The 17,621-nt window shown below is 42.9% G+C and overlaps 1 protein-coding gene across 2 annotated transcripts in view; it reads left to right on the top strand.

Annotated features, from left to right (window-relative positions):
• LOC140136138 (casein kinase II subunit alpha) overlaps nt 1-17,621 on the top strand; it is a 40,590-nt gene that overhangs the window by 14,089 nt on the left and 8,880 nt on the right. The window contains exons 4-10 of one of the 2 annotated variants that reach the window (XM_072157843.1): nt 977-1,027; nt 1,877-1,936; nt 2,561-2,644; nt 3,247-3,357; nt 5,254-5,456; nt 12,831-12,979; nt 16,741-16,839. In XM_072157843.1, the coding sequence (XP_072013944.1) occupies nt 977-1,027; nt 1,877-1,936; nt 2,561-2,644; nt 3,247-3,357; nt 5,254-5,456; nt 12,831-12,979; nt 16,741-16,839 (757 nt within the window). The remainder of the gene's footprint in view (nt 1-976; nt 1,028-1,876; nt 1,937-2,560; nt 2,645-3,246; nt 3,358-5,253; nt 5,457-12,830; nt 12,980-16,740; nt 16,840-17,621) is intronic. The other variant, XM_072157844.1, reaches the window with a different exon arrangement.

Below are 17,621 nucleotides of genomic sequence, written 5' to 3'. Positions count from 1 at the left end.
GCATTTTCACTGGGTTATTTAGTTTTCAGGTTTTTTGGCAACAAGTACACATGTAAGTGGCATATCTATTGGCACATCTTTTTTGGTCCTATAGCAACATTGTTGCCCGAAGATGTACCACTACCAGTGGAGTGATGTTAAGAGTCATCGGTACCTAACCGGGCGCCGATAGTTCTATAGGTCCAAATTGGATGTGATGCCATACAATGAAGCACATTACATTCTGTACTTAAAAGCAGTGACAAAAGATCCAATTAGTACTCGCACACTAAAGGCCACCCACATTTCAGCTTGGCAGCTATAGAGGCATGACTGTACGATGGTCTATATAATTATGTTGTATGCATTTATTGATACTAGAAAATGATCTATAGTCCTTAGCAATGGATATGATTGTTATTTAAATGATCAACTGAAAGAAAATGCATTTTACAGACAGCCTGCGCCTGTGGACTTGGAGAAGTCTATATGTATGTTGCATGGTTGAGTTTGAATCTGAAAAAACTTGATCTGGCTTCGTCATTATTAGAATTAATTCTGTCTGAACACATGGTTCCAAGAAATTGGCATATATACAGCTCAGCTGTTACTGTCTGTGTGTAGTACTTAATAGGCATTATGTGATTAAGTGATGATTATTATTATAGCATAGTGTCTTATTGGTGATTACTAGTTAACAACTTGGCACAGACAGGCACCCGCCATCCAAAAATCCATATAAATCTAGTGCCAAGGTAACCGCTGCATACATGTAGTATAAACTGCCCAGTGTTCGAAATATGCCTCAAAAAGTTACAGGCCAGCCGGGCTTCATCTTAAAAAGTTACCGGCCAGCCGGGCCGGCAACTAGATGCCAGTCAGAAAAGTTACCGGCCAGGCCAAAAAGTTACAGGCCAATGGCCGGCTGACCTGCCCTATTTCGAACGCTGAAACTGCCTCAAACATTCTGACATCGTGTTTTGTTTTCCTTTTTCAGTCACGGACACCGGCACTTATATTTGAGTATGTCAACAACACAGATTTCAAGGTAAGTTGCATGACTTGACCAGTTTTAAATTTGATGTGCCGTAATCACTGGAATTGATACAAACATCATAAATATAGAGACATATAAATGAATGAATGGTAACTTGAAGGAGGTCCAAAGGTTTCCAATCGCATCAAGCATCATACACAAATTATATCTTAATGGGCTTTGACATGACATGTTTAAATGAAAATGAAAAGCTGAATGAGGATATGGGGAATGAGGAAAGGGGCAAGGTGTCAAACCACGTAATGTTAAGATGGAAAGGAAAGGAAGAGAGACATTTTTAAATATAGAAAGAAGGACAGTGAATCTAGGTGATTGTAAATATCAGATGTATAGCCATAGGCCTAATATATACAATTTCGGTGATATAAATTGCTATTCTTTGCCAAAAATTATGAAATAATATTCGTAACAGCTTGTCAGAAATTTTTTGTCCAATTTAAACCGAAATAATGTGGTAAAATTGAAGAAACCCACTTATTATCTTGGCTACTTAACTTTGGAGCTTGGATTTCATTTAATATCATAATTACAGCATTAATTCAAATTTGTCCTACAAACAAACAAATTCAGCCGATTCCAATTAAGTTGGGTCATGAGTGAACATTACAAATATACCGAAAAATTAGGTTGGGAAAAAAAAAAAATTAAGAAATCATTTTAAAAAAATTGTACATTATGACTTTAATCATCAAGAATCTGTTTTCCTTCGTTTTCTGTTTCAAATAAATTTCAATGTAAATATATTGTTCCTAATTTAATGACTTTCATTTCAGTCAGGTCAATCACTTTCTGTGAATGCATTTGTAGTTAAACCGCTAATTCGCTATATTTATTTTCCAGCAACTGTACCAAACATTAACAGACTATGAAATCAGATACTACTTATTTGAACTACTCAAAGTAAGTACAATCTACACTAGCTATCAGAGAAGTATGGCAGTCTTTTTCTCTGATTGATATGAGCGTCCTGTTAACGAGCAACATATGCTGAGCTTGTTGTTGTATGAGCTTTGACATGTAATTGGTCAATCAGATTATCGGTTTGTTGTTATGATTGTCAGATGATTGAATCGGGTAATCAGAACCCCTCTTCTGTGTTTAAGTTGTTTACTCTCTCAAAATGTAAACAAGCGCCATTCTTCTCTGCCAGCAAGTGTAAATTATCAAGCAGTATTTAATTAACTTCAAATTTATTAACAAATTTTTCTGTTTGTATTAACTTTAATTCTGTTTTAGCCGGGATGTCATATCTAAGAGATGTGTTAAAGTAATTTTATGAAAAGCAAAACGCTTGTTTTTTACTTTAAAGCTACAATTGAATAGCACACTCAATGACCACTTTCTCTATAGACTTGCATGTATGTGATGTAAATAACCTATTACAATAACAAATTAAACACAAGTGTTTATACATTGTTTTAATTTTGCTAGTAAGACATGCTTACATGAATTATAAAATGTTTCACTTGTAAACTGACAACAAATATTAAAAACTTCATTGATTTTCTGTATTGTTTCCATCAGGCACTCGACTACAGTCATAGTATGGGTATCATGCATCGAGATGTCAAACCACATAATGTTATGATAGATCACGAAAATAGGAAGGTAGGTCCACTTAACTCTCTCCACCATGCGGAGGTTGCCTGCAGACGACAGATTTCAACTTTTGGGGTTAAGCACCCATCTGATTCATTTTATTAATCTTACTTGCCCAATAATTTAATGTTCATTCAGCTTGGAAAAAATGCAAAATTTCCACTAAATATGCGTAATAATGCTTATTTGAAGTGGTAATTTCTTGGCATCGTGCATGATATTAGTGAAGATAGTCTGACTTTAGTCTAGTTTTCCATCAGATGCAATGGATTCATGTACCGTATTCATTCCAATAAGGGTCCTGAGACATTCTAATATCTTTTCTGATGCAGAAAATGTATTACAAGTTTACGCAGGACTTGTACCGGTAGTCCTGCAGCTATTTCACTGTATCGACATCTATCTGTCACTTCAACATTAATGGTACCCTTTAGTAAATTGAAAATGCCCTGGGTGGGCACTTATTGGGACATGGGCGCTTATTGGAACGAATACGGTAGATGTATTTAAGTTTTGGAAGTACTAGTTTCTATTCTTCGCCATAAATCTATGTGTAAATCAAGTAATACCCAGTATTTAAGCATGTATATAATTTGTTACTCATTTAACAGCTACGGCTAATTGATTGGGGTTTAGCAGAGTTCTACCATCCAGGTCAAGAATATAATGTGAGAGTAGCATCAAGGTACTTCAAAGGTCCAGAACTACTTGTCGATTATCAGGTGAGTACAATGGCAGATGAGTCAATATGACTTGTATTTTATAAACTGGAGAATGATTGTATGCCCACCCGTTCATGTGCACCCCTGTGTGTTCCAAGTTGTGTAACTTATTATGTTTTAAATAGCCTTTGCTTTCAAATAATAGCACTTAGCGAATAAACCTTGAATAAATAAAGATTCCATTTTGTTGTGTGGAATAAGTAAAAAGTAACATCTTAATAATTAGGCATTCTATTGACAATTCTTATCTCAATCCTACCTTATTTCAACCAGCCCTCGAATTAACCCACGGCACCGACGGCATATTGCCGTGGGTGCCCACCCCCATTGCCGCAATGCCCTCAAAATATGTCCTTTACCGACGGCAGTCACTTGCCGTGCCCCTAAACGAAGTTGCCGTGGGTGCCCTGGCCGGCCAGCCCTGCCCCTTCATTATAAAATCATTAACAAGTACTGGTTAAATCCCAGCAAAATTGTGGAAAATTAAATCGAAAATCTTGAACACGATCGCTATTTTGAGCATCGTAACCCAGCTATCAATCACAGTATACACAATAGTTTGTTGTGAATTAATATTCATTACCCCTACGTAAGCTTACATATTCAGCCAATCACATCGGCTTATACATTATCTGGTTACTAGAAATCTGATTTCATTTTCTCGATTGGTCAGAGAAATACCTTCAACATACTATCGACCAATCAGAAACGCTGTTAGTAACTATAGCGTCCTTGACCTCGTGTCATGAACAAAATCTGAGCGCTGGGCAAATCAATTGTTCTCTCGATTATCAAACATTGACTTCCCATTGCAAACCGATGGCGATACCCTTCCGGTATCGTCTTATCTTGTACATGTGAGCCCATCTCTAGATATGTTTTGCACGAAATAGTTTTTATCCCGGCGAATTTGATCAATATTATTACCAAAGTTACAGCTGTTTCATCGCTACATTTCGAGTCAGTTTTGCAGCTCAGAACTAGGGATCGCAAAATTTAAGTAAATTAAACTGTATTATAAAGCAGGTTTTTAAGCAATCAGGTTAGTTTTAGTGTAAAGTTGAGAGTCGAATTTTACTTTGGTGTCGAATTCAGCTGACGGTAATGCATCTATTCGCTTTTGAAAAATTGCCTTGGTGCCCTTCTCAAATTTTCAACAGTTGCCTTGATGCCCTTTTGAAATATTACAAATTGCCGTGCTGCCTTGCCTTTTCAGTGAAAATCCACGGCAATTATCAACTTGCCCTAAAAAAGTTGCCGTGCCCCTTCAGATCCTTAATTCGAGGGCTGATTTCAACACTACAATACTCCTGACATAATCCTACTGCTTATATCCTAATCCTAAACGTTCTGGATGGCAGCCAATATTTTAAAATCTTGCCACAACTTTTTATTTGTTTAATTCATTTCAATGAACATGAATAATCAGTAAGGCTGTGATTTTTGGGTAATTTTGTGCCTGGGTACATGTAATTTATGGGCGGGTACCCGGGGTACAAGTATCATCAGGGACCAAGTCAAAGTGGAGTGCGAAATATGCACTTATTTTTTAATGGTCTCCGAACAGTTGTGTATATGTAGCACTGATATCTGGCCTCTTATAATTTTGTGGCTAGGGACCACAAGGACCAGGTTTATATCTTTTCAGGCAAACTTTTCACCCAGATTGGTCCAGGGCAAGTAAATATATCCCTTCAGGTATCAGGCAGCTGGTTTGTGTACCCAGTAATCAGTATCACAATTTCAAGCAGGACTTGATTTCCCCAGTATTACTCCCAGTCTTAATAGTCTGCTATCAACATTTGCATGCTGTGTTAAACTATTCCTTTCACTTAGATTCTTAGCTGTGTAAGAGACTAATATTTTAATTATTTTGATATTTTGCCCCCTTCACAGTTGTACGACTACTCGCTGGACATGTGGAGCCTTGGGTGCATGTTGGCTAGCATGATATTCCGGAAAGAACCTTTCTTCCATGGTCATGACAACTACGATCAGCTGGTGCGTATCGCCAAAGTGCTGGGTACAGACGAGCTATATGAGTACCTCGACAAATACCAGATAGAATTGGACCCCAGATTCAATGATATATTAGGAAGGTGAGTGTCTCCTTGGACAGAAGGTTAACACCATGGTAGTCTTCTCGGGCCAGTTTCCTGACCAGTCTAACAGAACATTGTGATATGTAAGGACAAGCTTACCTGCCCAAATCCTAGTATAAACATTTAGTAATTGCTGGTATTTAGCTATTGCACAAACCTGGCCAATGATGTTAGACATTAAAAAAAAAGTAAACCATTAAAATGCATCAGCTGTTTTTATCAATGACTCAATCAATATTAGCAACATTAGCCTCATTGGGCTATTCCAGTCAAAATCCACATGCTCCCTATGGAAGACATGACCTTGAAAGTGTGAATTTCAAATTGATTCACCTATTCAGGTAGTCCCATTTGAAATTCACACTCCCTGTGTGGGAGATGTATGTGTGGTCATGTATTTTTTTTGTCTTTCAATATTTATTGGTTTTATTCATAAACAAGAAATATATTGCATAAGGGGTGTGTGGATTTCAACTGGAATACTAGCCCATTTCTCTTGATAAGTTTGCATATTATACCGACTCAGTACACCGGTCGATCTTACCGTTTCCGATGTTGATTAAGATACTTCTTGCATCGATCCCGAGATGCGGAAAAACCAATAGTCATTTTGTCCCACATAAATGAATAAATAACAAAAAACCCGATCCCCAGTGGACTCACCCATCCGGTGGCGTCACACACGATAATCATCCCTTATCCTCCTTGGTTTCTAGATGAGATAGACGTGTGGATTTTTCTTTACCAACGCTAAGTATCATTACGAACCAAAGGACGAGATATACAGTTTGTTTGTTACACCTGAGGTAAAAACCAACCAGTATAGTACGCTAGGGAGATAGTTTTGACGACATTTTTCGGCTAGAAAAGTGACAACACCGATCCAAAAACTTAGCTTGTATGAGTGTTTCCGTTCATATACGGGACACACGTTTTCAAAATGGCCGCCCTTAGGACGCCATTTTATTTTTGTTCTCACGTAAAACAACTATAGCAGACTAGTAAGTTACAATAGATGTTTGTACAGTACTGTGTATACATGTATGGTGAGTGATTATCGCTATGTTTATGGTGTGCTCTATCGTTATATCTTTCAGTGCGCGTCTGATGACGAGTTACTGCTAAGAGTTCGTGGGTTTCGAAGGACCAGCCTGACAAATCTATACCAAAAGGTTTTCAGTTTTTCATCCCTTTGTACATATATTTTTATATCATACCACTACATCAGCGTCAGCCACTGTGCGTGTGGGTCTGTTTATTGGGCTTGAGCTTGTGTTCGGGGGGGGTAGTGCTATACGCTCCCGATTACTACAATGTCCAGGCCTTGTCAATCATGCCCTTCCCTTGTGGCAGAGTGGGACCCGCATCCACTCTGCTACACCCACAGGGATTGCTCTAAATCAAATAAGTGTGCTTCCTTTTGCATAGGCTTATCGGACATCCACTTCGAGGGTTTAGAAAGTAGCGCTCGTTTGGGTCTTGACACAGACAGAAAAGCGAAGACCAAGAAACAGAAGCCTACAGGTAAGATTGATATGGTAGGTACTAGCGGACGGGCAAGGGCCACGCTAAAAGGTAACCTCTGGGGCTCCGGTCCCGGGCAAGCAGGCGGACCCTCCGGGGACTGCTAGCGAGCCCGAAGGCCTAGCAGCCAGCGAAAGCACTGACTTAACGTCTAAGCTAGTAACTAGCAGGCAGCAGGGCGGTACTTGCCCTAACAGGCGAGTACCAGTCTACCAGTGAGATCTCTAGCGAGTTTCTTGCAGGTGGACACCCGTCTATTGCTGGCGAACAGCGGGTCTAGCACCCGCGAAGTAGCCGGCGACGGACAGTATGCCAAAAGGGTACCCGGGCTTGCCTGGGTTGAATCTAGCATACAGCGTGCGAACGGACCTCCGGGCTTGCCTCGGCGGTCACGCACGCAGCGTGCCAGTGGAACCCGGGCTTGCCTGGGTTGATCCACGCACGCAGCACGCTTTCGTTCCCGCAAGGGTCGAATGAAACGCGTGCATGGGTTTAGCAGAGACGATACCGGGGCTACCGCTCCGGGTGTCGTCTTAGCAGAACCAACTGGGGTTGTCACCCGGCAGCGTTCCATGGCGGGACCGCCGAGTGACACCCTGGGCCTTGGAATGGCTGCCGGCTGTCCTCCGGGACTGGCTAAGCGGCTATACCGGGGTTGGGCTCGCAGTCTCTCACGGGACAGCGACCCAAGTGCAAGCGGTGGCAGCTACCGAGGCGAGCTACGGCTCGACTTCAGTGGTAGCCACTATGCACGCGCCCATAGCTGCCGTGAGTGGTCCGCCACACACAGCGACCTTGGGCGAGGCTCAAGAGGTTAGGGTAGGTAGTTTGAACAGCCTGGCTGATCAACAACCCACTTATGTCCTCGAGAGCCAGCAGAGCGTGGGTGATCCATTACAGTCAATGGGTCGATTACCCTCTTATGATCGATCACTATCTATTCAGCGGAGCATGGCTCCATTGATTGATACTGCCTATTCAGGTAGCGAGGTGACTGATCGAGGGTATACACGCTCAGCTACCCGTGATACTAGGCAAGCTCCTTTTAGCCAAGGGACAGCCAGTATAGCGGGGTACCCATACACACGGCCTGATCCCCTAGCGGGGGAACGCTGTGAGGCAGGGGTACAGTGGTACGCAGCCGGGAGCCCTACCGGGCACCTACGCTACAACCACGCAGGTACCGCAGTACTCGTCCTGGTTGCCACAGTCTCTGTGGCAACAGGGGGAGGCGGTACTGGTACTACCGTTCCATGGGGTTTCCCTGGTGGCGGATCCTTTCAGGGTCAGCTACCGACAGGGTATGCCCGTGGTATCCGCCGCAGGGTGGTTTCTTCCACGGTCTAGCACCGTGGCAAGTGCCGCCTAGCGATGGGCAAGCAGTACCACCAGCTGTTACCCAGGCTGGGCGGCGAGTGGCTAACCCTGATACAGCTCAGGTAGGCCGCGCGCTGCTATGGCTAGGCGACAGCAGCGAGAGCGTCGCGGATCCCGGGTGCTATGGCTAGCATCTCGGGGTCTGGCGGAGTACTCCCTCTTCTGCTGGTGTTCAGTTGGCTAGCCACACGGTGGCGACACCTCCTGTCCACCTTCAGATGCCCGTCGTCAGATCTCTTCCTCATCAGAGAGTGAGTCAGAGTCTGAAGGCGAGGGAAAGGAGTCGGAAGATGAAACCAGTAGCGACTCACAGTCTGATGAGGCTGTGCAGGTAGCTTCAGGTATCCTTCCCCCGCTTCCCCGTGAGGAACTCGCTAGCAATGGTCTGCCTGCGGACACCGCTGAGGTGATGAGCTGTGTGGCCCAAGGTTTGGGCCTGGCTTTCTCTCAGGAGGAGTCCGTTCAGGAGGACCAGGGCATCTTTTCAGTAGGATGCCCAGCTAGCGCGTCCACACAAGGGTCGCCCGCACTTGCATTCCCGGCGGACCTCAAGGGTAGGTTTCGTAGGGCTGTCAGGCTCGCTGGAGCTTCGACGCCGCGTGCTTGCGCTTCCACTGCGTGTTTCGCAGGAGGACTACTGAAACCTACCTCAGGGTCCCTGACATGGATCCAGACGTTGCCAAGCGCCTGCCGCTAGCGGCCAAGGCGCACGGGTCGTTCTCCCCCCAGTGGGAGGAGGAGCTAAAGCTCATCGATCTAAGCGAGCACGCTCGCTTATCAGAGTCTCTAGCGTCGCTACCACGCTTGCCGAGCACCTCGGTAGGAAGGTAGCGAACGACCACGGGCAGCGTCGGAACTCTTCGCGAGGTTAATCTGTTAGCGGTGCTAACAGCTAACCTCAACGAGAGTTCTATGGGCCTAGCCCATAGGATGTCATCTCGCCGCCGGAGAATGCCTGTCTGTCCCTCCAGTCAACTTACGGCTCCGACTTTGCTGAAGCAATGAAGAAGTCAGACTCGGTGGGACAGGGGCTACTCTTTGGACAGGCCTTTTGCGCTACGGTAGACGGAGATCGCGCGAGAGGAACTCTGGTGGTGGACCCATCAGCCCAATTTGACTCAAGGTGTCAGGTTTCCTGCACCAGCGGTGCGTCACGTAGTGACGACCGACGCGTCAAAGCTGGGCTGAGGGGGCCACATCCACGGGGACTCAGTCTCGGGCCTATGGTCGGCCACGGAGACGGAGTTCCATATCAACCTTCTCGAACTTTGGGCAGTGGAGAGAACTCTCCAGCATTTCGAGAAGGTGATCGTGGGATCTCATATCGTTGTCCAAACAGACAACACAACCGTGGTGGCCTACCTCAACAGACAAGGGGGCACCAGGTCACCACGGTTGTGCCTGCACGCACTACGCCTGATAGGGTGGTGCAAGGCCAGGCAGATTACGTTGAGAGCGATGCACATAGCGGTAGTCACCAACATCCTCGCGGACGATCTGTCACGAGGAAAGGTGTCGGGACCTACAGAATGGTCCCTTGCTCCGCAGGTCGCCCAGGCGATCTTCGCGGTGATGTACCACCCCACGATAGATTTGTTCGCATCTCATCGAAATCATCAGCTGCCGGTGTACTGCTCGAGGGTCGCAGACCCACAGGCATTCGCCGTGGGCGCTCTGTCCGTGAGACTGGGGAGGAATGACTGCTTCGCTTTCCCCGATCTCACTGCTCGCAAGGGTGGTGACCAAGATCGGGAGGGAGGATTGCAACGTGATTCTGATAGCAGCGTTCTGGCCGAAGCACCTGTGGTTTCGACCGATGGTGGTTCTACTAGCGGCACAGCCGCGAGTCCTCCCCGAGTTACCAAATCTACTCCGGATGCACGAAGGAGAGGTACCACGTCTACCACCAGAGCACCTGCAGTTAGCTGCATGGCCCTTATCAGGGAGCGTGCGGCGGAGGGAGGCTTTTCATCAGAAGCTGCTTCTCTCATCGCCGGGGTAGACGAGTCTACCCTCCGCACGTATAGTCAGCGTTTGGCTCCCTACTACGCATGGTGCGATGAGAGAAATACATCTCCCACTAGAGCCCCTGTGCCTCTAGTGGCAGATTTTCTGACAGAAAAGTTCAGGTCAGGACTTCAGCAGGCAACGATAGCCAACTATAAGTCAGCCATTCTCTCGATTCATCGGGGATTTGAAGACGGGTCGACTATCAATTCAGATGGGTCCCTAAGTCTTCTTCTCGACGGTATGTTCAACGAGCGCCCGCCCGAAAGGAAGGTGGTCCCTCCATGGGACCTCAACACAGTCTTGGAGTATATTAAGGGTCCCCTTTTGAGCCCCTGTCAAAAGCGACCCTTAAATACGTCACTCTTAAGGCGGCCTTTCTTCTGGCGTTGGCCGGACGGCGCTGCTCGGAGTTGCACGCAGTCTCAAAGTCAGCCTCCGTATTTACTAACAACGGAGCGACGCTGTTTCTTCGCCCGGATTTCCTTGCAAAAAATGAGCGAAGTACATTCCGACACTCGCCCCTCTTCCTACCCAGTATTGGGCAGGGTTCGTCAATAGCCGAAGACAGGTTGTGGTGCCCGGTGAGGGCGCTACAGCACTACCTTGGCCGAACACAAACCTTAAGAGGGGCTCATGACCGCTTATTTATCACCCACGCAGAACCGCACGGTCCAGCCGCTAAGCAGACTCTGGCACGGTGGCTGGTCCAGGTGTTAGTGGACTCGGGGCGGTAAAAAAGACGCCGCCCCAAGGCCCACTCAACCAGATCTATCTCATCATCGTGGGCCTACCATAGGGGGTCCCCATTGAAGAGATTTGTCAGGCTGTGTCCTGGAAGAACCCGTCGTCCTTTTCCACGGTTTACTACAAAAGCGTAAACCAGCGACCAGGCGATAAGTTCACCAGGGCTGTTCTGGGGAGATAACATGGTGGTTGGGTATCAGGTGTTTTCGCGGACAATCAGAATTCCAACATGGTAAGAACCAGTGTTTCTATTCTTAACCACTGCACTTTCAGTTCAGGGGTTTTTGTCTGTTCACGTAGTCTTTCTGTTTCCGGCCGGGGGAAATAGTTTGACCTCGCGATTACCATGCTACCCACTCCCGATCCTTATCAGATGCTGGCCAATCTTGTACCTCCATCCGTCGGTTACTTGCTAGTTCGATCTTTAAGATGTTGATGCAAGAAGTATCTTAATCAACATCGGAAGCGGTAAGATCGACCGGTGTACTGAGTCTAGTCCCAAACAAAAATGTTTGGTAGACTCATAACCGGTGCGATCTTACCTTTCGATGTTGATTATCCCGACCCGCCGCCCCTACAAGTTTGGCGAGTAGGGGCTGCCCAAGTCGGATAAGGGATGATTATCGTGTGTGACGTCACCGGATGGGTGAGTCCACTCGGGGATCGGGGGTTTTGTTATTTATTCATTTATGTGGGACAAAATGACTATTGGTTTTTCCGCATCTCGGGATCGATGCAAGAAGTATCTTAATCAACATCGGAAAGGTAAGATCGCACCGGTTATGAGTCTACCAAACATTTTTGTTTGGGACTATTGTGAACATTTTCTACAACTTTTTAATTTTTTCCTTCAACTTTCATGAAAACTATTATTTGCACTTTGCTATTCATGTTTCTATCAGCATGAAGTTTCATGAAACTAATATTTGTTTATTATTTTTATGCCTCCACCGGAGGCATTATGTTTCCTGGTGGTTAGTCCGTCACTCAATCCATCCGAGCTTGTGAGCATGATTTCTCGGAACTGGTAAGGCGTATAGTGATGTGACTTGGTGTAGAATTAGCAATTGGCGGTCTTCATATTTCATTAGACGTGCATCGCAATATATGCTATCTAGGTAATCCATTTGCATTACAATTCAAAACTCTTGAGCAATATTTTAACAGAACTGGTAAGGCATATGGTTTGGAAAAAACTGGTGAAATGTAGCATATGGAGGAGCTTCACCTGATGAAATTTTTGAAGTTGTCATTGCCCCTGGGATCCTCTCCCTTACAGCTCTATTGTGGTGACTCTCTTTATCACACCAACTGAATGGTCCCTAGTTGACTGAATTGTGAATTGCTAAATGGTAGCAAACATCTGGTGGTTTGAGATCTGATTTTATGGTACCGATCACCCTTTTGGGTTTAATGGGTTGGTTGATTGCCTTTAAACTTTCTGTGGCGTTTGATATTAAATGGATGATGCATGTGGGGTGTATTATATGAATATTATAATGAGCTAATTTGCATAATTTACAAAATTGTTTAATTATTTTAATCCCGAATCAAACTCCCTGCTTAATATCCTGTTTAAATGCTCTAAAAAGTTTCAATGTAACTTTTTAGAGGCATATAACACTGGTGGAGATGTTGCGCATTATAAATTCACATTACATTGTATTTTTATTAAGTTTCTAACATCTTTGTGATTTGTTTGTCAACCATCTACAGGCATTCACGGAAACGTTGGGAGCGATTTGTACACAGTGAGAATCAGCATTTGGTGAGCCCAGAAGCATTAGATTACTTGGACAAGTTATTGCGCTATGACCACCAAGAAAGACTCACGGCCAGGGAAGCCATGGAACATCCCTACTTTTGTAAGTATTTATCTGTGTGTCTAGGACAGTGGTTCTCATTAGGCGGCCTGCAGGCCATATACAGCCAGCAGACCAATTGTGGTTGGCCTTTGAGCAGTAAACATAGCAACACTATAATCAAATTAAGTAATTCTTGGCCAAACTGGAACACTGTGAACGCTAGTGGCTCCGCGATAAACACACACGAATAGAGGGTGGTACAGAAGAAAATATACACACGCCTTACACTGCGTACACACCAAAGATGTTTTACTTTAGTAAAACCTAGATACGCTGATGCGTATACTGATGCACGGCAGTGAACGTAACGTTCGGCTGAAATCCATAAATGGCGTCATTTGTTCTGGTGCTGCCACTTCCGGGTAGCGCGGGGGGAGAACGTGCGTTTTGCAAACAAAATGGCCGGCTCGTCCCGGCCCCTTTCCAGCGAAAATACAGCTTATTTAGCCAATGTGAACATGGGGTCATCACCAGAAATATTTTCCTATCATATTCGACTAACACGTCAGCTATATGGTATTTCACGATATAACAGTAATAGAAAGAAAACTATAAGCGTTCGTTCGTCGGATGTTTGTGAAGTGACCAGCTCTAATAGCGTCACTATGTAAACAACATAGAGGTATAAATAATTAATTAGGTAATACCAAATATGGAGGTATCCAAAAGTATGCTAATTAGAACAGGTTAGAAGGCACGACGAATCAGAATACGATCCTGGTATCCAATTTTATGCAAATGAGTTGAAGGTGGTTACGTGAACATGTACACTAATGCGACTCTTGTGTATACCGACCTCTGTGGTACACGCTTAGTACACTACATGACCGCAACGCGCATGTTCCAGTTTGGCCAAGAATTACTTAATTTGATTATAGATGTATTTGGCCATTAAACAGGTCTTTGAAATTTGTTTGGTCCTCATGGCCTGTGAGTAAATATAATTGAGAACCCCTGGTCAAGAAATTCTATGATTAAGGGTTGACCTGATCTGCCTTGATAAGTTAAGTATTGGTTTGCAAATGAAGCCCTAAATAGCGCCAGTGATTACATACCTGTATGTTGGTAAAACAATTATTGGTTTGTATGTGAAGCCATACATGATGACATACCTGGTAAAACAATTATCGGTTTGCACATGAAACCCTAAATAGCGCCAGTGACGACATACCTGTATGTTGGTAAAACAATTATTGGTTTGTATGTGAAGCCATACATGATGACATACCTGTATGTTATTGTTGGTAAAACAATTATCGGTTTGCACATGAAACCCTAAATAGCGCCAGTGACGACATACCTGTATGTTGGTAAAACAATAATTGGTTTGTATGTGAAGCCATACATGATGACATACCTGTATGTTATTGTTGGTAAAACAATTATCGGTTTGCACATGAAACCCTAAATAGCGCCAGTGACGACATACCTGTATGTTGGTAAAACAATTATTGGTTTGTATGTGAAGCCATACATGATGACATACCTGTATCTTATTGTTGGTAAAACAATTATCGGTTTGCACATGAAACCCTAAATAGCGCCAGTGACGACATACCTGTATGTTGATAAAACCAGTATTGGTTTGCAAAGTACACATGAAGCCTTAAATAGCACCAGTGATGACATATCTGTATGTTGGGAAAATCTGCTTTTTAAATTAGACCGCTTCCTATATAACTGTCCCATTATATTTGGTTGGCATCCCTGTAATTTAGTATCCTCTGAGTAACTATAGAGCTTTGCTTGGCTTCGGCGGAATGATATAATTAAATAATAAGTTCTTTGAGTTCATGCACTGATGTCACCACTACCTCGAGGAAGCCAAATGAACAACAGCATCGTAATCATATTTTGTTTTAAATTCATTCATTCATTCATTCATTCATTCATTTACTTAAATTATTTTTGGTTCAAATTGCTGAAATAAATTTCAGTTCAGTGTGTGTGTGGTATCTGCATGTATCTTTGTGTGTTAATAATGAAGGCAATATATAGTTGCAGTTCCTGTATTGTGATCAAATATCATAAGCATGTTGTTTAAGGGCACACGATGTATTGTTGGTCGAAGCAGCCAAAAAAAAAATTGATTTTCATTATCTAAATCAATATATTATGATAAGGATAATGAACTGAGTGCAATGCATTCGTCAAGATAATCGCACGTGCCGTGGAGTTATTGCATTTAGCTCGAGAGCCGATAGGCTCAAGAGCTAAATGCAATAACTCCATGGCAAGTGCAATTATCTTGACGAATGCATTTGCACGATACATTATCCGTCATACACTTTGAGTGTAGGCCTATTAAAACAATAGGCAATATTAATTGCTGCATTCATTATATTAGTTTTAATATTAGGAAAATATCTTACATTTTAAAAACACCGTCAGGAGATTGACCAGCTACGTAGCATTTAACTGGTAAAGAAAATCAATTCCTGTATAAGTTAGCTATCAATGGTATCGATTGCGCCATACGTCATACTTTAGTAACTTATTCACGCATGGTTTGTAACCAATTGACTTTATGTTGTGATCATTTAGAGCACTGAACACTAAACCAGTTCATCTGGAAACAATCGATTTAGATGTCCGACTAGTACTACGGTGAATATCAACTGGACTTTATAGCTCTATAATTTGAACTTTAAAATCTACTTATATTAAAACACACGACATTGGGATTTAACAATTTGTTCAGTATTATCATAGGCCTTCAAACACATGTGTTTGAAGGCCTATGGTATTATAAAGCATGATCATGATATTATGCGCTAGTGTGTGTTTCCGGGCCCGGCTATGTTATTTTAGATATAGCCCTACATGTATTTCATTTGTAAAATGCTGAATATTTTGCAATGGTGTCATCTTGTATAATTATGATCCACCTGTTTTTGGCCCTTTTTAATTAATAGAAGCTCGATTATTCTCATTTGATGTTTGATTTATTTGAGGTCATTAATCATAATGTATGACAACGTTATTTGCATAATAGGGTGCAACTCTACTAGTCTTCTCCCTTGCCCGCCCTACCCCAACCCTAACCCTAAACTCCGTGAACGAGGACTGGACTCAAGTCTAGCGAGTTGCACCTTATTCGGTAATTGTACCCTATTATAGAACACCGTTTGTAACTATACCATTTTAACACCACAGAATGTATATTCGTACTTTTTTGATGGTATATATATCGAACAGACAATTATATAGTTATGTGACCTCTGTGTCACCTAACTCTACTATATGGTTATGTGAAAGTAGTATTTCTAGTATTTGAGCGTGCACGTATTATTTAGAATCTATTGTTTAGCGTGCAGGTTTTAGATAATGCATTGTTTAGCGTGCAGGTTTATATAATTTGGGCTGTGAAGGGTAGTTCGCGAAAATAATGCACGGGAGAAGAATACATAACGATGAATAGAAACGGGCACTAGAAGTGTATTGGAAAATAACACTTCGATGTTTTGCAATAGTTCATTCTACAAATCATATACTTTGAAAACTTGGCTTGATTTATTGCTAATGAATTATATTTACCTTTTACAAAAGTGTTGTTGTTTCAGCCCTCTTTACAACATAACTCAATAACCACAGGACCTACAAAACTATATCTGTGATATTTGACTTCCTCTACACACTCGCTATGAAATGATCAACACAATTTTTGCCAAAGCTCACTGCCATTCGCAAGATGCTGTGAACTACCAAATCATAATAGTTTAAAATAGTTGCTAACCTTAAATATGTGCTCTATTCTACAGACCCAGTTGTGAAGGAACAGAATAGGTCAATGCCTCCAGTGCTGAGTAATCCAGTCACAACAGCGCCAGTTAGCAGCAACACCACCACAAGTAAGTACCGTAAGTACCAAAGTCTGTCTGCTGGACTATATCAGTCAACTTCAGGGGGTGTGAGGTCATACATATCCAAACATTTGGTGATTAAAATAAGGCCATCTTAATTTAATAGTTTGTCTCAAAGCCCTTCCCATGTTTAAAACCTAATGCGGAATGCAGCAACACCACCACAAGTAAGTACCGTAAGTACCAAAGTCTGTCTGCTGGACTATATCAGTCAACTTCAGGGGGTGTCAGGTCATACATATCCAAACATTTGGTGATTAAAAAAAGGCCATCTTAATTTAATAGTTTGTCTCAAAGCCCTTCCCATGTTGAAAACCTAATGCGGAATTCATTTTTTTTAATGGTCTTTTATTTTTATCTGTAGGATGAGCTGTTTGACAGAAATAGACCACCTTTCATCTCCCAAAGAGGTTTCACTGTAGTCAAGATGAAGAATTTTATTGAGATGAAGAATTTGATTGAAATGTGTATTTTTGGATTTGGAAAAAAATAAAACAGCGGAAAAAAATGAAATTAACTTCAACGGTAATAACGCGCAAAAAGCGGGCAAATTTATTATTGCGCACTGGGGCTTTGAGACAAACTATTAAATTAAGATGGCCTAAGATGTAACATTATTAAAAAATGTGATTTCCTATCCTGAGAGTGTCACAATATAAAGCAATCCAACATTCCTTCCATCCTTCCTTGTAGTGCTGACCTCTGCAAGTGAAGAACTACACACTGCGGTTGTCAGCATGCTCCAATAGATGAGTCCCATCCCAAAATATAAGTGCAAA

Source organism: Amphiura filiformis, chromosome 16 (genome assembly GCF_039555335.1).
Source record: "Amphiura filiformis chromosome 16, Afil_fr2py, whole genome shotgun sequence".
NCBI classification, from domain to species: Eukaryota; Metazoa; Echinodermata; class Ophiuroidea; order Amphilepidida; family Amphiuridae; genus Amphiura; species Amphiura filiformis.
Note: the sequence above shows the minus strand (reverse complement) of the source record. Positions and strands in the feature narration are given on the sequence as shown.